Here is a 25,572-nt window from a genome sequence, read left to right on the forward strand (position 1 = left end):
GACCTTATGATAGTTCAGGTGCTATTGCATCTATTCCCCTTCAGCATAAATAGATACCAATGAAAAAATTGCAAACACTGAAATACTGACTTCAAAGAGAAAAAAGCCACAGACAGCTAGAACTTAGAGGTGTCCTACAAAAAAAAAAAAAAAAAAAAAATCAAAAGTAAACTAATTTCTTCACAGAAATTGGTAAAGATCACAGCTAGTTAATATCTTGCTGATGCAGACAAAAAAAAAAAAAAAAAAAGACAACACAATCAAACTATCAAAGTTATCATTTGTGCTCATTACGTCATCATCACATCTTCCAGGGGCTCTGAACTCCTAGTAAGTGAAGCCAAAAACACAAATTCATTGTAACTTCCTTTGCTGGAGATAAGTTTTTTTTCATACCACGATTAGATATAGTGAAAATTTTTTATACTGTTAATGCATTGTACTGTAAAACAGCAGAAGAGGATCATATTAATATGTCTTCAGTTCTTGAAAATCTCTGGTTTTAGAATACTTTTTTAACAAGTAGCATCTTTTTACCACAGACACAAGCTCTTTCATTTAACTAAACATTGCACCATTTTGTACTCTATCATAACTGCTGCAGCATATTTAAATAAATTACCCTAATGCACACTCGAAGTTCATTTTAAGGTTTGTTCATCCCCCATATACTACAACTTTCCAGTACAAACCTCTGAACATGATTAGCACCCCATGTTCATTAACCAGGTCTCCTGTGTGGGTTTTGACGTATCTAATGCTCTCTTACAAGATAGATATTCACTGAAGGCACAGTACAAGTAGGCTATAAATCATGGGAAAATACTTGGAACCTTGAATTAGGAGTAACTGATCTTTACAGTTACTTATGATTTTCTGTAAACAAAATATATGGGAACACAGCAAAAATACAGATAACTTCAAATTACAGTAATTTATCAGTCATATTTATGTATATACACATCTGCATTTACACATACAATTTATCCAGTAACTCAAAATATTGGCTTTTATTTTTATGTTGTTCTCTGCCTCACAGTCTGCAACGAACAAGCAACTCCAAGTAACACGTGCAATTAAGCACTGCTCTTACATATTCACAACATTTACTGAACAATATTTAATGCAGTCCTCTCAATTTATCATACAGAGTCATGGAAAGAGTCTTTTATCTATATTTTTCTTTATTTATATTAAATCGTTTCCAGTGATTAACTGAGGCTACAGATTTCAATGCTATGATAAAGAATAACAGCAACATCCTTCTTTAGCACAGGGATGCTGACTTGCTGCCTCAGGATCAGATCCAACTGACACAACAACTTTTCTTCCCCTTGACAATGCTGCAGCCCCAAAAGTACTGCACTGAAACTGTCAACAGGATGGGGTTCTGTAGGTATCAGCTGCATTTGCTGGTGGGATTTATCAGCTAAAAATACAGTGTTACACCCTATGAATCTATGAATCTTGTATTCACTGTCTACTCTAAACACTTGGCTGGGAAAAAAAGTAGAATCCTAATTTTTCTATCCTTGCATTCCTTTTCTGGAGTTATGTGGTTGATTGCCATCTTCCTGCATGCTCCTAAATTTTGTTAGAAATCTATTTTATATGTTTTTATTAGGGACTCGTTGCCTGAGCAGTCTACTCCAAAAAAATACCACAGACAAGTTATTTTATATCTCATTGAGGCAGGAAATTTCTGCTCTTATCTAAATTATGGCTATATAGAAAAAAGTTCACAAGCATTCCAATTACTCTTGGAAAGCTTTAGTACCTAAGTCAGTCAACCTAAATGCACCTGAAGGAGCAGCACTGAAAATGACACAGCTATCCCAGTCCTTGATGGTTTATCTGTGAAAAACCTGATGCTTTCTATGTGCAAAGCAGACTTTTCAAATAATGGAATTTCAAATACAGTGATTCCATGCTTTTTGTTAGGTCTGCAGCTATCTTATTTTCTCAGAACCAAAAAAACCTTAAGTTGATCAAAGTACTAGTATTGATTCATCATAAAACCCCATTTAAACATACCTATGAAAATGGCCAAACTATCTACAGAAGAATTCATAAAATTACTTACGAGGGCAGAACAACACAGCAATACTGACTTCTTCTCCCCTACCAAGACATCCAGTCTTCAGACTAAATCCAAAAATACCATCTTCTATATTTTTGTCTACATCATCAAAATTCAATTTCCATTTCACTCTGTCTTTTGAGATATTCTTCAGGACAAGGGTCTGTAAATATTTTCAGAAAAGGAGTAGATATTGAAAGAGGGAAAGCAGCAAACACTGCGATACTTTTCACATTACTCTCTCCAAAGCTTTCTTTCTGTGAACACTCCAGAGGGAAATCAAGACAGCTCTAGAAAGCAATGAAGAATTCAGTTTATTATATCTGTGAGGCACAAAGGTGAGTATGTCTATCTGCACAGACTAGATGCTTTCCAGTCACTCACTCACCACATTCACAAAGAGAATACTTTCTTTCCAGAATGGAAAAACCTCATTTATGTGAGGTAAATAGATCAAAGCATCACAGTGGGAGTGCTTAGCCAAACAGAATTGAGGACTTATTCCTGACAAAAATGAAGCACAGCAAGCACTAAACACATGGCTCACATCTAGACTTACAGGTGGAGATGCTGAAAATGGAAGAAGTTCAGAACACGTTTTCAAAACCCATTCTTTTAATTCAGTAAGATGACAATGGAAACAAACAAAAAAAAAAAATTAAATTCCTTTATCTCAGAGTTACTCTCTCAGCTTTTGAAACACCCCTAGCCAGGAAACTGCCTTGACTCTGTATTATCATTGTTTCCTAAATGAACACGAAAAAGCATTTCAAGTGTTTCCATCATTGCCAAACCCAACTTTTATAATTTACAACCAAAGCCCTCAGGAATTAGAAACAATAAACTATTTTAGGTATGTTTTACATTCATACAAATTACCTGTGTCGCAAATATTCTATTTAGTGCCTTTTTTCCCTATTAAGTCCTAAGTCATGGCAAGGAATTTTTTGGGAGAGTGTCAGTTGGCACAGTCAGTACCACACAAGGCACTGGGACAGCAGTTTCACTGTATGGCCCATCATGGCACAAATCAGTTGCATCCTGGCACCATCACTGTCTCATTTACTGGTACAGGCAGATGCAGAAAATCTTCAGAATTATTCTATTTATATCTATTTCTTACACAATTCATGGTCAATTTCTCATGGTGCCCACACTCTCATATTGTCAGAGTTAGTACAAGCCAAATTTTAAATTTTGGAAAAAAATTTATAGCGATTCAAAGACAAACATTAAATCAAAAATTGAACAAAATAAGAATGACAATGTCATTACCTGAGAGTTCATATGCCCATCAGCAATATTTAAATGCATGTTACTTGAATGTTGTTCAAATTTAAATTCCATTGAGGAGAACTCCAATAGTGGTGGAAGTACTATTGAAAAAAAAATTTAAAATGTTTATATAGCATCATTTGACAAATACTTTCTCAAAGTACATTCATAAAATCACTGTCTCTGCACTTGTTTAGCAAAAAAGTTTCTCCCCTTTTTGTTGCTCCCATATACATGATTACTGTAATTTAACTTTGTCTTATTATGATTCTTTAGTCACATTAAAATTATTTAAATTTTTTATCTACCAGACTGATAGCACCTCTCCTTCATATCACAAGAGCCACATGATCTTCCTACTGCAGATGAATGCACTTAAATTTCTGATGATAATCATTAGACAAGACTTGGAAGATTTTATATAAAACAGCATTTCTCTTAATTTCACAGAGCTGCAACAAAGGAAGCATCACAAAGGCAGAAGTTTTAAAGTGGGAGTTTAGAAAAACAAAGGTATGTGTTCCCACAGCCTCATCTTACTTCTTGGAAACAACATTGGAAATGAACCTAGCAAGCACACAGGATCCTTTTATTAAAATCTGCAAGTCTGCTCCATGCCCAGTGTTGATGAATTCTCTTCTCCCCCCTAAAAAACCCAGACTTTCCTGATCACATATATCACATTACATAAACGACATTATCTTTATTTCTCTAAATCACAGGCATACAAACTCTCTAAAGTAGTATTGTTTCAAAGTAGGAACAGAATCTGCTGGAACCCTTCCACCAATATGCAACCATGTCACTCACAAAGTCCTCAGCTCTCAGAAACTCCCTGTACCAGGAGAACACAGCACAACTGAAACTCTGTGAGGGAAAGGAGATTATCTACCCAAAAAATAAAAAAAAAAAAAGTGAGATGGATTATTAAAATATATGGCAGCTCCCATGAGGCCATTAAATTGATAGTACAAATTTTTCCTTTGTACCAGTCTGAGATTAGATTTGTGTCCTTTCCAGTTGAGTTTTCTGCCCTGGTTTGTTTGGGATTTTTCTCTTTCAGTTCTTTGTTACATACAGATAGACACTTTCTGAGGGAAAAGTCTTAGAAGTATTTAAGTAAGAGACCTGCTTTCCTTCCCAGGTACTGAGACAGTCTACAAACTTTGTTTTTAAAAAAAATCAAAAACCAGATCCCTGATGGATTGAAAACATATGGATTCCACTGAAGTTAAAAGACTGGGTTGACTATCCCAAGATCAGGGTGATTCTTTTCTCAGGGTGAACAACCCTGAGTATAATCAGCAGATATAAGATATTGATTTAATCCAACCACACTGTCCCATGTAGTCTGAATTGCAGTCAACCACAAAAATTATCCCAGGAAAATAAAAACTGAAAGAGCAGAAAACAAATGTGCCATAAAGCATCCAGCAGTGAGAATTAGGCATATTTATCAAATCAAAACTCAGAACTTGCAAGATACATCTTACTCATTTTTAGCTTTTAACGTGATAATCTGAAAGGAATCAATAACAGGCATAACTTTTGAGTCATCGAAATGTAATCGCATCAAGTTCTTTTTCTAACAGTAAAAATAATTTGGCTATTTGCCTGCACCCATATGATTATCTGAAATACTGAGTGGTCAAGACACTTATCTGGACTTCTCTCCCTCCTCCCAAACCATTAAGATTCCCTATAAGAATTTAATTTCAATACTCAAATTTCAATGGAAGCCACACTTTATTTTTTCAACTATTTCTTAGAATTGAAAGTATTATATCTTTACTTATATATTATGTTTACTTGTTGTTGGCCTATACATGTACTTTGAAGAAATTCTACATAGGAGAAATACAAGTTTGTGATAAAATTTGGATAAGACTGTCAATTATCCATGAGATTTAGTAACTGCATCTATTCCACAAAAAAAGGAGAAGGAAATAAAATCACTTCTGCACTATAAATTTGTGGCTTGGATTCATATTTTTACTTAGAGATGTGTTACCTAATAATCTCATATACATATGTACACTCACCTTTATTCTATATGTTCTTAAATTAAAAATATTTAGAAACATTTATTATGAATTTACTTTCATGACAGGATCTAAAGAAAGTCTCTCAGATTTCTTTGATATTTTAAAAGATCTCAAAAGACTTAAGTTAAAGTTACCAAGAAAAACAAAGCAGAGAAAAACAAATATAGACAAAACCCAATAAATTAGAGTTACTTTTACCCCACATTATGCATTTAATTGGCCAAGCCTTCTTCAGTGCTCCCAAAATGTTTAAACATTACACAAACATCATTCTAGAAAGACGCTCCGTACTTCACTCTCATCTCAAATAAACAGTGATTATACATTAAAAACTGAGATTAGGAAACCCAGTGTACTCAAATATTCACAATTTATAGATTTACATGACAGTAAGAATAAGACAGGAGACTAAAGAGAACCACAAATTATTTCTGAGCAAAGCAGAGAAAATTATATAAGATATCAATTTCTTTGCTGCAGGCAAATGGCCTGTAACTTTGGCTATTAACAACCTCTGACAAACCAGATGGGATCAGGGCCATTCAGAGGCATTTTAAAGGAGTTTTAAACACAGCTAGAGATCCTAGTTATGACAGGAGACAGGACTAAAAAAGAGTATGAATGACATTCTACTTTTCTACACTTTTCAGAGGAACTACTGTAATCACTGGGATTTGCATGATGAGGTCTAGAAAGACTAATAAATGGCTAGACAAAAAAAAGAGTTTTGGTAAACTAGTTTTATATAAGGCAAATGGCTATACAAAAATTAATTTTCTCCACGTGTCATGATTAGGCATAAAAAGTTCAGCTCTAAGCATATTTAAAAACACAAATCAAATTGAAAATTTTGCAAGTTTCCAAGAAATGTACAAATTATACAAATTCCAATTAAATAGAAATTCTCTGCAAAGCAAAACTATCACTCTAAATATATGTATCCAGCAGGTGTTTAAGGCCCTGGTTTACCCACCAGTTGCTTTGACTCTACAGGTTGGAAGAGCAATGTTCACCAGGGGAGGCTGAGGCACAGGGGCACCGTGTGTCAGAGGCACTGGAGCAGCTGGAGGTGGGGAAGTGGCCTGAGGAATAACAACTGGAAGAATGAAGTCATATACTGCCACCTAAAGGAAAAAAAAAAATTGTGGTCACTTTCCCAAAAAAAAATCATAGGTACCTCTTGAACCATCTGAGTGGTTTACTATTTTGGCAGAATTATTGCAATTTTGGACCTGCTCATGATATTGGGTGTTAATTTATTAGAACTCAGAATCAGCTCTCTAAGTAAGCAGTGCCCAGGTATTTTTTTCCCCCCTTCTGGAAAAGCTGTATGACCAAAAGTATCAGGGTTATCAGCAGAGCTTCAGACAAGGTTTCTGGTAAATCATAGTGTTGTGTTCCACTCCTGCCATTCTCATGAGTGAAAAAAGACTGGAGCCATGGCCCAGATGTGAGAAAAGAGGAGGGAAAACAAAGCTATATAAATTATGGAAGCCTTTCTCAAAGGCTGAAGAGCAAAGGGCAACCATTACAGTACACCCAGCATAAACAAAATGGGCTCTGAGATCAAAGCTGAAACATGAGTTAAAATTGAGAAACCTTGGGGAAAAAATTAGTCTTAAAGCCTTTGTCATTAAATGCCACTGAATTCTAGGAGTCTAAATTCCAGTGATTTTGATCCTCATTTTATCTCTGCTATCACATTCCCAAGTGGGGTTTAGAACTTAAAAGATGGTGTTTTGTACAGAATCCTCTTCTTTGACAGAATGTGCATTATAAAGCCTACATGTATTTCAAAATGCACTTTCAAAGAGATATTTCTTGCCTCTTGCTGTGTCTTTCCAAGGACCAACATCCTAAGGTAGCATGGTCTCCAGAAAAAAGGCATGGATAACCTTAATAAAGGTAATGGAAAAAAACCCCAAAACTTCTGCACTAAAACCACTGTTAAGAGTCCTTCAAATTCTGTTTTCACCTTGAAGGCCACTGAAATCTCGAGAAAGGAATTAGACCTATAAAATCTTCATGCTGCTTAGCAAAAGCAATAACACCAGCTATATAAGGATGTTATGAATCATTTAAAAGCTTTCAAAAACCACAGAAAATAATGCGTCATTCTTCACTTTCACATCTGTGGTAGCAAGTGGAATATATAAATGACAGGAAAGAAAACCAAAGTTGTCCTAAGCCAGGGCATGAGGCACATATCCAGCTGTAACACCTACTGAGAAGCAAGCATGCAGCACTGGGAGTGTTTGGCATTCCAGCAGGGTCTGTGACACACAATTACACACTCCTGGAGAGGGAGGTGTGTGCTGAGCCTTGTGGAACATTTTGTCTTTTGTGCTTAGCTCAAGGAAAGCAGGAAATGAGGGCAAGATTTGCCACAAGATTACCACAGTCCCTTGTTTTATATTGATACTTCAAATCTAATAATGATTAGATTTTATAACATATAACTGGCTTTTCAAAATAAACATTTAATATGTTTAGTAACTAATCCTCAAGATAAGTCATAAAAAAAAAAATTGAGTGAAAATCTCCTTATTTGATTTTGATTTATATACTCTTCTATTTTTATCACCTCAAGTCATCCACATAAAATACTTCATCAAGCTACATCTTCAAAATAGTTGTAACAAAACTAAGCTTTTCAAGTTTGGTGAGATTAAAATGTTTAGTCTATTATAGATATAATGACAGCACTGGCTGTGCAAAGGAGTGCAGTCTAGCACTGCAATTGTTCTTCATCAATGCTGGTACATTTAGGTCAGAAACCAAAAGATGGAATCCCTTTATCCCTCTCCCAAAGCAGCAAATCAAAACCTGTTTTTCATCTCAACTATCAGGAAAATTTAGTTTTGTCTTACTATACAACAAGGGGTTTATTTTCTAAGAACTGGCAAACAAAAGCAAATACGTGAAAGACACTCAATTTACTACCTGTAGATCATGATGTTTATTGAAAACCTACTTTTGCTATGAAGTACAATGGTGCAAATTCAGAGCCAACATAACTCATAGAAATGTATTTATATAATTGAGAACAAATCATAGATCTTTTATTTTATTCATACATTAACTGCACATTATGTAAACTACATTATACGTGAAAAATCCCATAAAAATTCTATGTAAGTAGAAATCATATTATAATTCATACACATACACATTGCAGAAACAGAATTAAAAATTCATTTCAGTTATTAGGACTTCAATTTGCAAGTAGAGTCATTATGTTTCTTTCTATAAATATTAAAAAAACTCTTTATGATTAACATTTCATTTTTCAAACTCCGTAACAGAAAATTTCCTCTTTTGCAAGATTACACAAAAAACTAATTACAATATTTTAAAAATAAATCCTTGGACTATTAATGGACTTACACTTGCTTTTTAGATAATTTATGAATACTTTATAGTTACTTATGTATTGAGATATTTTCCTGAAGCTGCATTTAACTTCACACACCAATGAACATGGGAAGGGCAGGAAGGAAGAAGCCTAGAGAGAGTTCTTTCACAAAAATTCCTCTTGGTTAATATCATTATAAGAAACATTTTTCCTATCCTGATGTACACTGCTTATGCACATTGATTGGAAAGGAGCCATCATCTACAAAGTGAGAGTCTTAGAATTAAAATACTTCAAAAGAAGCTTTAAAAAGACAGGTGAGACAAAGGAACATTTTGTTCTGTGTTCACATGGAACACCTCCAAAGGATGCCAGAAAAAGGATGCTTGGTTGGGCTGCCACCAGAAGTTAACAACTCTTTAAATAAAAATAACATTCCTGTAAACTTTTATTTAGATGGCACTTTAAAATACCTTCAATTTTTTTTTTTTTGGTAGAATTAATAAACAAATAGAATTTATCTTAAAGATTCTGTCAGATTAATAAAGCTCTGCTACCAAAACTCATTTGAATTTATGAAATAGGTTTGATATGAAGAGTTTGGTAGCTCTGAGCTCAACACTGGGGAGCAAACATGGCTGAGTGGCTTCCTGCCTTAGCCCTAAATACCTGGTATAAGACAAAAAACAAAAGAGGGGAAAACTGCCCCATCAAACATGACAAGTAAAATATTATTTCATATAAAACTGATGGATAAAAAATAAACTGAAGCACAATTGTCAGGTGGTAATCTGAGAGCAGAAAAAAATACTGTTATTTTCAAAAAACACTTTCAAAGCAGTTACTTCATTTCTATCTTTAGGCAATAATATATCTTTGAAAGAATAAAATATAATTCTCTAATTATTATTCTAATGGAGCATATATTCCCAAGGTTGAATACAAATTTCTCTAATTCAGAAACCGTAGTGTGTTTAGCACAAAGAATATGTGACATCTCTCCAAAATTGCAGTACTTTCATAGTACAGCTTCACAGGGAATTGCACATAAATCAACAAGCTAATTTATTACTTGAAATTACATTAAGACATCTGTAAAAGATAATAATACTCTTGTTCTTATCATATAATACCATGCAGATTATTCAAGTATCTTGAAGCATTTGTGTAAAGGCTGACTTTAAAGTTTCTTTATTCATACCTCTAAAACATAAATTCAGCAGTGATACAAGGAGACAAAATGTAACACATGTTAGAAAAAATCAGTTTGATTCAAATTTAAACCTAACTGCAAAGCCAAGGGTTTATGTCCTGCAACTGAATCCAACTCCCAGCCTTCCCTCAAATTTAACAGGAGCTTTTCCTTAAAACATACTGAAATCTTTAATTCCCCAGGTTTATATCACAGATAAGCAGCTTCCACAATGAATAATGTAACTGCTGTTCAAAGCAATCATTCAAAGCACTGCAATAAAATTAAATCTTTCCTTTGCATATAGTCAGAGATGATGCACCAACAATACCCTGTAATTCCACAGCTGCAGATTTTCCACAGACTTCACTTCTTACACCACAAATCTGTTCTTTCATTTAAAAAAAAAATCATTTAAAAGGACAAAAAAAAACCATCAAAACACCTGTCACCTCCCTACAACAAGCTTAAGCAATAAGCTCTGACAGGTGTGACTTGCTCTATTTATCTCAATCAAAGGCACTCGAAGGCTTCATTATTGCACAGCTGTGTATTTTGTCCTTTTTCCAAGATGCTGGAATTTGTTATTTTCCAGCAGGGTTAAAAAAAAAAAAAAAAAAAAAAAAAAAAGTCATTTTGAAGCACTACACTCCTGCACTTTACTTTCCTTTGTTTGCTTTCCCCAGGATACCCTCAGGACCTCTGTGAGCAGGGGGATCATCCTGGCTGGAGAAACACACAGAGAGAGACAGACAGACAGACAGACATATACATACTGCTTTCACTGACAGCTGTGACTTTCACAGCCACCAAACACTAAGGTTAAACTCTCTGCAGCGAGGTGCAGAGCCCTGTCACCTCTAACACCTTCAGAGACACTGGAATAACAGGAAGGCACAGCTACACTGTGTCTGAGCAGCATCCCAGCCTTATCTATAATTCATGGCCTCCATTTTCTCACTCAGAATACTGAAGGAATTGGCTCAACATTTTTTAAGGTTTATTTTTAAGCATGCCAAGACACTTCATCTCTAAGAGACTCTCTTGATGTCCCATGTATTAATACATACTATATTTTAGTGAGAATTGTAGCTGTTCTTCAAAGTTCCTATATGTGTACTACATTTGTTAAGCTGAAGGGTTTTTTAGCAGAATTCAAGACTGCATTCAAGACTAAATTACTTGGAACCTTACATTAATAATTCAAGTAGCTTTAATAAATGTTTTAAGTACATTAAAATAATTTCATGCTTTTTTGTTTTTAGCAGTGCTCCTGAATTATTTTTACTTTTCCTTAGTCCTAGTATCCCCTTTGTTAAAGAAAACATCAATATAGTGGGGGTTTGTTGGTATATAGGGTAGGGTTGTCAGTAATGACTACAACAGCAGGAAGTTCTAGTAAAACCAGAAGGCAGACAGAAAAGAATGTGACCCGATGGGATACAGAAGGTTTGTAGCAGCTGGGATGTAAGCTGGGGAAGAGCAGTTGTCAGAAAAACAGAGATGAGATCAGAGAAACAGCTGTTCAAGTGCAGAGAGGCAGGAAACAGCACTTGCAACTGTGAAACCTGAACAGGGGAAGATCAACATCTAGAGATTAGAGGTTTGGGGTTTTTTTTTTCAAAACTGGAAAATCTGTAAAGAAATCTGGTGAAAAAATGGGGACTATAGATGAGGTAGAATAATAAAGAATTCAGATCCAAAGGAAAATGTTTTAAGAATCAGTAATTACTGAGAGTTTCTGATCACAATAAGAGATGCTGGTACTTGGACCACTTTCTTAATAGAACTATGCTTTTATTAGTAGTGTACTTTGCAGGAGCTAAATGAAAGAAAAGTTCCAGCATCCTGGGGGCTACATATACTTCCAGATGCTGCCTGTAGTCAATGCCATATTGGGCAATTTCATTTAACATCAGTCAGTGCTCTTGGGGCCCAGCCAGCTGTGAGGGTGCTGCACCAACTCAAGGGTGCTCAGCTGTGAGTACCAGTGGGTTGGAATCTGGGAGGGTCCTTGGGAATGTCTTGCCCAGCAATGAGCTGCTCCTGACAGGCAGGAACACACTGGAAGCAGAAGGGAAGCACTGGTTGCATCCAGCTTACCCAGCACCAAGGAAAAAGGGAGACAGAAGGACTCTGAGCACACAGGGAGAAGGGAAACTGAAGTAAAAACATTTAAGTAAAGCAACACTTATCAGTTGGCTCTGAGGTATAAGAGGCCCCAAGAAAGTTTCCTTTTTGAAATTTTTATTTCCTTGGCTCTGAAGGAAGTTAATTCTGTTTGCCAAAAATTATTCTTAAAATTTGAAAAACACTTAAACCTGGAGTCCGAAAAATTGAAAAAGGATCACATCAGAAAATAGTAAAATAAAATCAATAGATGCAATATATTCTACAACCTTTTTTTCTTTGCTGTGGTTTTTTGTTTGGTTGTTTGGTTGGGTTCCTTTGAGAAGAGCCATTATAAAATAGATCCAGTCAAATTTAAGAATTACTGTTTTTCCCAATTTATACCACAATTAAAGCAGATTTCCAACTGGCATAACCCTGTCTGCAGTTACACCAGTGTACACCAGTATCAAATGACAGTTGGACATGCTCATAAATAATGAACAGCAATACTGAACATCATGTTCAGGTGACAAGCTAAACTAAGCATACAGAGCAAGCTATTATTTCAGCACTCATCAGAAATATTAATTTTTTAGTCACTTCAATTTACAGCAGTGTCAGTAGCAACATTTTTACTTTTAATCCATCCTGCAACTTGACATGGAAAGGATATAGGAATAGAGCTCAAATGTTACAATGGGTAACAGAGTTCTGCTCATTTCCATTCCTTTCTTTTGGATTTTCTTTCCAAGTGGAACTGTCCCACTTCTTTCCTTAAAGATGGCAACCCATGGGAAAAGTGTGCAGCTGAAGTGTTATCAACCCTGATTAGAGTAATTATTTTACTTGCTTTATTAACATTATTCCTATCAGTATGGTAAGTCTCTACTCTTAATTCTTGTTCAACTTGTGGCCTGCAATACCATACACACAGATTACTCCAACAGCATTATCTGCTCCTATATTCTCATTATTGACCCTTCCTACTTAAAGGAAAATGCCAGCATTTTCGTTTGCTGAGTTTCTCCAGTTTGATTATGGGTCACTCATGATATTCTGTAGGTACCATTTTGCAAAAAATTAGAAACTTTCCTGACACTGTATCCAGTCTAATTCTGACTACCTTGCCCATAAGGGTTGCATTAGAAATGTCAAGATACTTAAAAAGGTATGAAAACTATTCTTTTTCCCTTGAGTCAAAGCCTGCCACTTTACAGATGGAATTTTTTATGAACCTACTGACTCATATTCTGTCAGGAAAAATCATTTCAGAGTAGTGTATGTGCTATAAACTCACTCCAATATCTTCCATGTGTACACAGAAGAAAATCACATTACCAGACACAGACTGTAATATGCAAATATTATTTGAATGATGCTTTGAACAAAAGAATTCCATTTTATACTGCCAGGAAGGCTGAGGTGGGAGGTGGATGGAGATGGAAAAAGAATACTCCTGACCCTTCCAAGATGCATAATCTGTGTGATTCTTTTTTTTTTCTAGCAAATTCATTTCTTTTTCTGTAAAAGTGCAGATAATGCAACAGGTTTACATGTTGCAGAAATGATCCCCAGCTGCTTGTTCTGAAGCTGGTTCATTATATCAAAGACTAAGTTCTCTTGCAGTTCATTCTGCTCCAAATATGTGGAAACCCCAAACCTTCAACTTCCAAAGCACTTTTCAATGGGGTTGGATTTAAAATTCACTAGAGCACGCTCTGTTGACAGTTACTGCCAATAAAATGGTAATTTTCAAGTGTAAAACTAACTCTTAAAGTCTCATATCTTCAATTTTTTTGTTCCAAATAGTTCAACCACAAAGCAACTTTGCCAATCTTTATGACACATAAAACTTATCTACTTCTGCAGTTTCTTGGTCATCTGGGAAATTAGGCAAGAACAGCTGCAAAAAGAAGGAGGCTGCTGGTTTGTTGAATGATTTAATGAATGTGTGGTAGGACATTTCAGCTCTAGTTTACACCATTTTTAAGTCATTGAGAAAGTGTGTTTTCTTCATGTATGTAAACATTTAAAGTTATATAGAGGTTATTTCAGAACTTGTTTTCTTAATTATTGGATTACTAATTATAAAACTATTGCACACACTAAAATGTCCATCTAAAGTCTCTATTCTCCTACCATAGGAATATCACAGAGCATGATTTTAATTAACTTAATCACCACTGTTCCATAAACCTACCTGTTTTGGCATCAAGGTCAAGAAGCATTGCAAAGACGACCCTTCCTCTAAGTTAATTGAATACAAATAAGGCTTTGAACAAGAACGGTCAATCACTGCCAAACAAAATTAATAATCAAATTACAGATGGCATTGCATGAAATATCAACCTTATAATAGTTGCAGTATTTCAAAGTGATCTCCAGCATAAAGTATCTACATCTTTGTATGGTAAGCATTTCTCACAAAGGTACAATGGGATATAGTATCTCTCATAAGGACTCTGGAGATAATTTGGGCAGTATTAATCACCAGCAATTTTCATGGAACTTATTCATTTGGGAGAACACAATACTTCAGACAAAAAAAAACCAAAACAACATTGTCATTTACCTTTGAATAAAAGTGTTATGCTAATATAGTTAATTACATAATGAACCATTACCACAGGGATAAAAATAGTTCGCTGAAACTGTTTTTTTTTTTTAATTACTTTTAGGCATAATCTACATTTCAGAGATTTACCAATAAGGCTTGCTTCATTTTTCACACTTCCATGTTCAATTTTAAGGCACTGGCAGAAGCACAGGTTTCCAGGAAAGTTAATATTCCTTCGAAATCAGTATCCACTATGGAACACCAGGATGACTATTCATCCAGTACTCACCATTTGAGTACTGAACCTGACTGGATGTCACATGACTGCTTTCAAGCACAAACTCTATCCAGAGATCATGTGCAATGAGTCTGATCCCATGCTGGCTGCTTGGCTGTTGTAGAGTCTCACAGTCCTTTTCCAAGTTAAGATGACTGACTAGGAGCCCTCATCTTCCCTTCCCTTCCCTTTGAAGCGCACCGCAGAGTAAGAAAACTCCTCTGATTTTGGGAGATCTTTTTTTTTGCATCATCCACATATAGTTCAACATACAGATACAACTAAATTTTATAATACTGTCTTGCAAAAGAAAGAGTCTTGATTTCCTGAGTTTGCAGCTTTGCTTATATGGCCTCTTGTCCCTACAAAACTCTCCTGTGAATAATGATGGTGGAACATCCAAGGAGATGCGATGACTGAAGAAGGAAAGCCATGAGCAACAATGTGCAGGATAAAAATGTGCACTAGTTCTACCAACAAAAAAAGAATAGCACTACAATTCCACATATTGCCCAGTAACATCCTGAGCTGGGCATTCATGCAGAGCAGAGGCCCTGTCATTAACCTGCAGACACCCTGTCCCTTTGGGAAAAAGAAGAGTCTGAACCCTTACACTGATGATGAATTAACCAAAGGGTTAATTGTCAAAAAGTGGCCATGAGTCCACAAATAGGAAATTCATACAATTGTTTGGCTTCGTTTGTTTGCTTTTATCATTTCATTTTAACTGGTGAGAGGGTATTCAAACTTTTTTATTATATCTTAGAAACTATGCAGGGAAAAACTTGGGGGAAAAAAAAACCTACAGGAAACCTGCCATTTTGCAAATATACTTATTTTTGTCAAATGTCGTCTTATAAGCAAACCAAAATGTCTCCTTAATTTATATAAAGCAACACTTTAAAAATAATTGCTTTTGATTTTCTTATATCAGAAAATTTGGCTACCAGAAGTAGTCTGACAGATTTTCTCTCAGCATTATCCATTCTTTATTTAATGAAAATTCTGATATAGCAAAAGAAAATACCTGAATTGTCTTCAGCATTCAATTTAAAATCCTCATACTTAGAAAAATCAAACTCCACTCTGGTAAAAGATTGTCCTTTGTTCCTCAGCAAAAAAGGAATTGATTTTGTAGCACCAATATAAACATCATCATATTCAAATAGTCCCTGTAAGTTTAAAGAAAAAAAAAAAAATGGGTCAAAGCACTGTGAAGTCAAATTTATAATTGAAAATAATGTGAAAAAAAATAATTGTGCAAGATTCACAATTTATAACACAATAAAAGTATTGGCTAATCAATAGTCTCACACAACCCTTATCTTTAAAATCATTCCAGGACATAAAACACAAGAGTTTAGAATTTAATAGCAAGTCCAGTTACACCATCAGAAAAGTTTTCATCATTCAGTAAATAGATCAGTGACTTCCTTTTCCCTTTACTGCATTTTTTGCTATAACTACCTTAAGAAATCCTCTCCCTTTTAACATACTTATTCCAGATTGTCAAGTTCAAAAACTAAAGCCATCAGCTATCATTTAGTGCAACTGTTATATGTACATTTGGGTTTTAATATCTCTTCCTAAGTTGTTCTCTTTGATAATTTTCTTGGGAAAAATATGAAGTAGAGAGGAGCCACTTTGACATCTAGAGAAAGAAAAATACTTAATCAATCTTACAAATTGCTAAAATTTCTTCACACTTACCACATTAATTTCTATTTCAGCGATCCCTGAAAATCCATCAACCCTAAGCGTGAGTTGTGCTGCATTCCGCACTGCTACCTAAGTGAGGAGACAACACCGGGACTGTGGGCAAGGTCCCTGTAACACAACTAGCTCACCAAATCTGTCATAATTACATGAAAAAAAGTTTAACACAAAAAAACCAAACCAACTCTACCCCACAGATACCGAGCAGAGAGAGTCAGTCTAAATTGCGACAAAAATACAAAAATAACTCTGCCCTTATAATATAATGCATTTTTGCTGTGGAAATATGAAGAGATAAAGTAAATGCCTTCAGTTTCTAGAACATATCTATACAGATTCCAGTGACATGTGGCTTCAAATCATGCCTTTGTGGCATACCACATCTGGGACAGATATAGCTAGATAGATACAGTTGTTAATTAAAAATGCAGAACAAAACCAAAACCAAACAAACAAAAAAAAAACCACAACCCAAAGTTGTGACAAAAACCAGTGACCAGTCTTCCTCACTTCTGCAGACAAAATAATGTTGTAGCAGGCTGTATTACTCGAATGAAAAGGTTTTTTCCATCAGGGGAAAGCTGGATTCAGTAGCTGTGAGGATTGGAATGTGTATCACAACACACACTGCTTGACAGAGGTGCTGGTACAAGGTAGACACTATGGTTCACTATTAGATCTGTTGTAAAAATGTGAAAAATAAATGAATACTAGGTTTAACAAGCATAATATATGCAGCCCCAGAAGATAGTGTACCCAGGACCAGAGTCAGAAAAGGAAGCAAAGTTCAGATCCTTGATAGCATCCTTTTTCCCAGTTTCATTTATCTCAGGAAGCCGGCATGCAGAAAACAAAATACGTTACATGTTTATTGCACACCCACTACCAAAGCAAATCTATTAATAGATCCATCTGTGAGAAAACCACAAAAAGAAGTCAAGAAACTAAAGACATTAGAGTATTCCAATCCTGCCTCTCTATAGATTACAAAAACTGCAGGTATGTCTACATTATCTCGTAAAGAACAATCACACATTACTTCCAACAGTTTGTTGGTGGTATAATAATGAATCAGCTCAAACTGAGAGGCTGCTTTGATACTTTTGAGCAGGACTGAGACCAAAAAAAACAGAAGAGGTTACAGCAGTAATGATCTGCTGCAAGAAAACCTTATTCTTAAAAAGCATTAGAACACTGGAAATAAAATCCAAAAGATGCATGAATGTACACACATAAACACAAAGGATAACACTCAAAAGACAAAGTTCTTCCAGTTTTGAATACCTCCACTTTTTTATCAAAACTCATGTATGCACTTGGAGTGAGAGAGATGTTGAGATCAGCAAGGCCTCCCACAGGTACAACTCCTTGAGAGGGGGTAATTTTCATTCCAGGCAGTGGGTTTGAATTGAGAACCTTCACAAACACAAACAAGAAACATATTGAAAAAGGTGTTTGCATTCATTTGTTTTGGGTGTTGTTGTTTTATTTATACCAATGTATCTATCAAAGATTTTACATTCTTACAAGGAGAACCTTCATAGCATATAATGCTAACTTGGACTTAGAAGTTTGGGGGAAAATGCAAGTAAACAAAATAAAGTAACAGATTTCTAAATATAACTGTCAGTCTACTGTGAAATAATTTTTGCTACAAATCAGAAACTTGGCATTCTGGGGTTTGGGTTGTTTTCATTAAGTTACTAAAATTAAAACTTGCTATCTAGCAAGTCTTCAAAATATTCTACAAAACTTTTTTTTCAGTGACAAATTCATCACTTCTTTTTTGGCATTCACAGTAAGATGGGACACAGAGCCCCATTTCTGTATAGCTCAGTAATAATATTAGAAGCAAATATTCAGTTTACCCACAGTTAGCAAAGACAAAAAAGAATTTATTCTCTTCTAATGCACCCCAAACAGATAGCTTTTTCAAGTACAGCTACACAAGTGGTAACGACCAAGACCAACCAGGCATGTCTTTGTTTAAGAGTTAAAAGGGCTGGTTAAAAAGGCTGGGTTAAAAAGGCTGGGTACGTTTGTTTATGTTACTGACTGTGCTGATTTTATTCTTTCAGGCCCATCCTCCAAGACTATAGTACTACTTGTTATTCAATGCTCAGTTGATAAAAAGAGAAATAGGGTACAAATCAAAATAAATTAAACATGTTTCTCAGTACTGTAATAATGCAGTAACAAAAACTCTGAGGATTTTAATGAAAATTATTTTCCTTCACTACATACAGCAATTATCCTCTGATCAGCAAAACTAATGAGGTTAGGTTTCCTACTAATTTGTGTATTATGTCTTTACCCACTCTGGCATCCATCTCATCCCTTCTCTAATTCATTGCACAGCCCCTCTTCCCCCCAGATGTTGGTTTAGCAAAGTCATCACATGTGCTGTGACTGGTCTGGGTCCCTGCATGCACTGACTGGCAGCATGGGTAGGATGAGCAGCCAGTTTGCTCTGTCCTGTCTCTCAATGCAGGAAAACAACCAAGCTGTAACTGCTTTTCTGTAGGGTACCCCAATATGGGGCTCTGCCCTCACCCCTGGCTCTCATGAAACTGCCAGAATCATTTGGTCATCACCACTTGGCTTGTTTGTTGGCCCATGTACCCATCAGTGCAAATTTGACAGAGGGATAGAATTCCTACAGACATAAATATTGTTTCTCCAGAAAACATCACAAAAACCTAAATAGGTGCATATTTAATAACTGAAAACACAAAACCATAACATGATCTGGTAAAATTAATTCCCTTCTGCTCCCCAACCCAAGGAATTAAGTGTGCTAGACATCATTTTCTCTTACTTGGAAGTATGCATGGTTGTGTCCTCTGTTTAGAAGAGTGGCTGTCTTACAAGTAGTGAAACCCACTGGAATGTGACTGAAGGATACACTTTGAGTCATAAACTGAACTCTAGTAGTACCAAGCTATTAAAAAAAAAAAAAAGAGAGATAAAACAAGCAAACCAAATAATGTATTCTGAAGTACAAATAAATAATTCAGCCTAATTTTTTTTATTACCTAATGGGCTAATATAGTTGTGCAAATACATAAATTGGAAGTATTCAAACAGAAAAACACAGTTTAAATGTGAGACAAGATTTACTCAATGTACTGAACTAATCTAGACTCAAACTGAACAGACTCACAGGCCCACAGATATTTCTGGACTAATTTCAAGATCAATAAAAATATTTTAATTATATTTAATTTAACAGCACAAACTCCATTAATTCCAACTGTGTGATCAGGACAAGATATTTCAGAGATATTAATAGCAGTAGAAATGCAAATATTCTAATTTACACACATCCTGGTTTACATATGGCAAACTTCCAAGGCTTCAAAAGAAGAGGAAGAAAAGAAAAATAGCTGCTGGAAAAAAAAAAAAAAACAAAAACATAAACGGGCTCATCAAAAGAAAGGGAAAATTTTTCTTGGCTCCCAATGAAAGTTCTAGAACATGTAGCCAGTAGAATAGAGTGGGGGGAAAAAAAAAAAAGTCTTTCTTCTTCATACTCTCTGGTATGCAATGTAAGACAACAAATGACTAACCAAAGCTGAATGCCACTGTTTAGAAGACTATCCAGAACTTTGCTTCTCAAATACCATGTTCAAATAACAACGCAAAATTAAATTAGAGCTTGTTGTTACCCTGAAACTCTGAAGCATACCTTCCCACGCACACCTAGATTCTTATCCCTTTAATAAATTATATCTAAAAAGCTGTCATCGAATGTCTCAACCTTTGTTTAGTCAAATTAAGCAAGCCAAGCACAGTAATTGCCCCACAATATATAAGGACCACTACACTGTGATGCCAAAGGAAGAATATCATCAAAAGCAAGAAAAAGGTAAATTGTCTTTGCTTTGTTTTCTCCTTCGTGTCTCTGGAGCATATTCTGTAGTTAAACATGTTAAGTAAAAGCTATATGAAATTAAAATATTTTAATACAAAACCAGATTATATTGGAAATATAATTAAGGCATTACATGTTTAAAAAAATCCACACATTTTCTTCTCTAAAGCTGCTGCATGAATTGTTACCTTTGCAAAACATTTCAAGTTAATTGAACTTCCTTTGTGCACACACAAGGTGAATTCTCCTTCTTTTGGAGTATAGAACCCTGGATGCCAAACAACTTCACACTCCAGATCACTATAGGCCTCCACAAACCCTAAATATATGCACATAATTTATACGTTATAGCATACACATGTAGAATTGTCAAATTACATTGCATAATTAGAAATAACATAGGCACAAAAAAGTGAAATGACCTTCTACTACTGAATGTAAGCCTACATGTCTTAGGTGTTGAACAGTCGGATGAATTAAGTAAATTTAGGTTTTGGATTCTCATGACAATTGCATAATCTATTTATTAGTATTTTGCAGTCAAAACCACTCAAAGTTTACTGGTATTTTTATCCATTACTCTAATTAATAGTCAAAATTAAAAACAAAAATAAAAGAACACACTATCCTTCTTGCATAATAGCAACTTTGTGAAAGATCGTATACACTTATTTGCTTGCAATTGAGTCTGAATTTGTATTACCAGAAATATCTTTTCTCAAGAATCCACACCAAATCAATTACAATTCAGTTAGCTCTTTAATAATGGTGCTCCAACAAACTCCTGCAGAATACTATTTTTCAAAGGAAAGAAGGTGAAAGCTACACACACATCTAACAAATACTGATCCATAATGCAAATGCAAACTAATCCCAGATTGAATTCCATTTACGTTACTTAACCTTCATCAGCTTTTTAGCAGCTTCATTCAGTGCTTTTGGAAAATTTCCTATCCTGATGAGCTGTATGATATTGCTGCCCCACTCTTGAAATGACAGCAATCTGTGCAGAGATAAATGTTTACACAAGCACTGCTGGCTGGACATGGAAGCAGGGAGCTGGACTGAGAATGCATTCAGGCCAGGGCTTACACAGAGAATGCTGCTGTGGTGCTAAGCTGTGATCTGATACTGCTTTTGGGACACACATATATTGACAGAAATCTAAAAATACCATTTATAGCATCAGCTAAATGTTTGTCTTATTTAATGCTGTTGACATATAAGATACATACACACACTGTATTTGCATAGCATACCTCTGGTTGGCTTTATAGTAAATGCAGATTTTCTATCTCCAGCTACAGGTCTCCAAGTAAAGGCAGCAGGATGGTTTCTGGGATTGCATAGCCGGACAGTTCTTCTAAACTCTGTTCCTGCTAGGCAGCCAGGAACAGGAGTCAAAATCAGTTCCCTTGTAGACAGCTGAAGTTCAATAGGCATTGCATTTGCAACTACCAGCACATGCCCAAGGTGTTGGTTGTTTATTTTGTAACTGAAAGATCTGTAACATAAAAATATATATCTGTCAATATTTTTGTGGATTTATTATGCTGCAGTCAGAGTAAAATTTACATGAAATATAACCATTAGCAAGAAAATACTTAACAACTGAGTGTGAACACACAGTTAAGACTGACAAGAGAAAAGTTTGCAATTGTTTTGCATACTGCTTAAATCATGTTAGAAGTGAAGATCTACCTAAAGGATGATCAATCTCACACAGTCATTTTAACAACATTAGAAAGCAGAGAGTTCATTCCAGCAGGCTAGAAAACAGCTTCCTTATACATTTTCCCATGAACTGCATCAAAAGACTTGAGCATGGATGCAAGTGATGCAACACTAGGCTGGAAAGAGAACAGTATTTTCCATAAAAATTTCTCTTAGCAAATACACCGTAATAGCAAACTTTTTTCCCTGATGCACCTGTAGCTATAAAGGCTTTCCACAGGACAGATTTTTGTTTGTGGTTTAAAAAAAAAACCAAGAAACAGTACTGTACTAGAAAAATTTTGCAACATAAAGCTGCATTGATTATTGCAATGTCACCATAAATGAGTGTACACCATTAGCAATAATCAAGACTACACTTTAAAATCAGCCAGGTGATTTTTTTTTTTTTTTTAATTTTTCTACTGCCAAGAAAATGTGTAAATCCAGACAAATATAAAAAGCCTTACCGTTTAAACATTCCAACAGTGTTTGTCTCAAATACAATTGGAATATGAGTTTTTGTAAGAGGAGGCACCACCTGAGACAATGGAGATGTCTCCTGCAATTCCACAACCTCAATCTCAATTTGTATCCATATATGAACTGACAAGTTATTGATGATGTGCAGCTCTTTGGTTGTTGTAGAATACACACAAACATCACCAAAATCTATAGTAGAAGGACCTGAAATATATAAGAAATAAGATCCTCTACACTAGAAAGTAAAAGCTAATGTAAGGAAACATAACTGCTAAAATACTATGATCAAAACATTTTAGTTTTTCAAATTACAAACTTAGTCAGCTGCAAAAGCGTGTAGTGGAACAAATTCTCACTAAAATCTGGAAGTAAATATCATTCATGTTCTGTGAATATATTCAGTAGAACAAGTCAAAAGTTAGCAACATTTATTTTTTGATTGTGCTTGTTTTAGTCAACTGTTAAAATAGGAAATCAATGTGCTCACTACTAACGGTACTATTAATAGCCATAAATACTTCTTTCAGTTAAGCAGATATTTAAAAGGATAAATTACCACCAAGTCCCTGAAAGTTTATGTATGCAACCTGTTGGTTTGCTCCCTGTGTGACCATTTGGTTTAACAATTCATGTCATTTGATGGTCACAGAATTACTTCACTACCTAATTTACTGCTGTCACTAGTTTTTAGGCTGGCCCATAAACTTGAGCGCTCATGGCACTAATCAAACATCTTACAAAATTCTCAGCACTTTTTGTATTATTATGTTTAGCTTGTTCTACCTTTCCCCAAGTATATCAGTCTACACAGCTACACTACTGGTCTGGCTTGACTGAAAATAAAAAAAGCCCAGGAGGTACTGAAAATTCTCATTTTGCTGCTAAGTAATTTTACTGAAGAAAAGTTGACCTTAAAATAGACCTGTAGTAGTAACAAGCGTTATGAACAGACACGTCCCTTAGAGGTTTTAGAAGGTACTACTCCCCATCACAGAGCATTACCCTGAAATTATTTTAAGGAGGATCCTGAAGAAATTCTACTTTTTGGGTGTGCCAATGTTCACCATTAATTCCCAGAAATATTCTGAGCACTCCCATGAATCTTGCTGATATTAAGGCTGGTCCAGGTACTATCCAATAACAAGGCATAAGGGTATGAGTAACTTTCACACTATTCTGTGTTGATTTCTCTGTAAGAGGTTGTGGTATGAGCAGTCTTCAAAACTCTTCTTTTACATGTTCATACCTAATCATATCTGAGTATTTTCTGAGAATTACAAAGTTCTAGTGAAACACTACTGTAGGTATCAAGCTGTCTACGAAATTAATGTTTTCTATTAAGGGAGAACAATTATAATCATAAATTATGTTACTAAAAATAAGTGCTTTTATAACAACTATATGCATTTAGTAACCAAATTAAAAATCTTACCAATGAATATTTGATGAAGCTGCTTGTGTGTCAAAGTTAGACTACAATCTTTCTTCTCCTGAGTAGAAGATGGCATAGGACTAAGCCAGCTCCAAACCTGTGGTAAGCACAAGACACTTTCTCAGAGCAGGATCAAAATTCTTATGCTTTTTAATATGGTGAACATATTATGCTCACATACTACTCAAGCATTTAACTTACTCCTTTGTTTGTAGATTTAGAAGAAATTGCTGCCAATTTTCGACTGGTTAACATGCAATTGTCATCTAAAGGAAGCATTTTGTGCTGTAGCTTCTCCTTGGGAAAATCTGCAACTGAGATGTTTGGTGACTTAAGACCTTCAGCTGATTTAATGCCTATGCTCACAGGATTGTTATAAATATGAAACTGCCTACAGAGAAGAAAAAAAAACAAGAATGTGGGAATCTAAAAGTTTGAGCATTCCACGATCTACACATGAAATTATTTAATATTGTTAAACAGAACAATTAATATTTTAAGTAGGAATATTTCATTATTTAAAAAACCCTCAAGCACAGAAAATACCTTGAAGATTCTTTTATTGTTTTGGTTTTTACTGTAAAATAAGGCTAGATGACCAGTAAGATTAAAGGATTGTATCTGCTTCAGTCCAAAGAATAGATAACAATTTACATACTGTTTCCATCACTTGGGGTGAGCTAAACATCCTAGTTGGAAATACATATTTATTATTTAAAAAGAATCCAAAACAAACAATGTTACATTTTTTCCTATTAACCATAACCAAGTATTCTTAAAACTTGACACCTTAATTTAAGTTCATTTTAAGCTTAATTTCAAGTGCCCTGCCTCTATCCCTACATTTCACCCAGGAAGTGACCTCTATGTGTCTAAATATCTGAATAAAATAGGTTTTGAATGCATTATAAATGAAAGTCCCAAGATCATAGGCATTTTGGCATGGGGCAAATTTAGGTATATGATTGGTGCCATTAAGTTAATTCTGCATATATATTCACATATTTTGTGTATGAGCCTAAAGTATTTATTTACCCTTTAAACCAAGTCTTACCTAGCAGCCTCTTTCGCTAAACGACGATGTCTTAACCTGGAAACGAAGTCTGTGTAGTATTTCTTACATTCTTCTCTTAACAGTTGTTCAGAGTGAGTATAAGCAAAATCTGGGTCTATATAATTATATCTCTCAGTCTTTGTGAAAATTGTCCTAAATATTTAAAGAGAATTGTAGTTTCATTACACATGTAAAAAGATTCTGGGTCTTGTTAGAATGAAAACGTATTGATTTTGATACATATATATTTCATTCCACACATCCTTTTTATCACAGCTGATTATTAATATTTGACCTTGTAAAGGCAAAAATAAAAATGAAATATTGCAAATGTAATAGCTACATTTTTAGTTTCTTGTAAAAACACTCAAGAAACTTACGTGCAAGAGACTCAAGAATGTAATGAA

At 35.0% G+C, this 25,572-nt stretch overlaps 1 protein-coding gene across 1 annotated transcript in view; it reads right to left on the minus strand.

Annotated features, from left to right (window-relative positions):
• Nucleotides 1-25,572, minus strand: part of CFAP47 (cilia and flagella associated protein 47) — a gene marked incomplete at both ends in the record, with an annotated part of 269,038 nt that overhangs the window by 227,868 nt on the left and 15,598 nt on the right. The window contains 12 exons of the mRNA XM_082277854.1: nt 6,374-6,524; nt 14,260-14,354; nt 15,921-16,065; nt 16,604-16,681; nt 17,894-18,025; nt 19,428-19,550; nt 20,672-20,802; nt 21,743-21,987; nt 22,667-22,883; nt 24,112-24,208; nt 24,313-24,502; nt 25,166-25,318. Coding sequence (XP_082133980.1) covers nt 6,374-6,524; nt 14,260-14,354; nt 15,921-16,065; nt 16,604-16,681; nt 17,894-18,025; nt 19,428-19,550; nt 20,672-20,802; nt 21,743-21,987; nt 22,667-22,883; nt 24,112-24,208; nt 24,313-24,502; nt 25,166-25,318 — 1,757 coding nt within the window. The remainder of the gene's footprint in view (nt 1-6,373; nt 6,525-14,259; nt 14,355-15,920; nt 16,066-16,603; nt 16,682-17,893; nt 18,026-19,427; nt 19,551-20,671; nt 20,803-21,742; nt 21,988-22,666; nt 22,884-24,111; nt 24,209-24,312; nt 24,503-25,165; nt 25,319-25,572) is intronic.

This window comes from Coloeus monedula (genome assembly GCF_965178545.1).
Source record: "Coloeus monedula genome assembly, chromosome: 3".
NCBI lineage: Eukaryota > Metazoa > Chordata > Aves > Passeriformes > Corvidae > Coloeus > Coloeus monedula.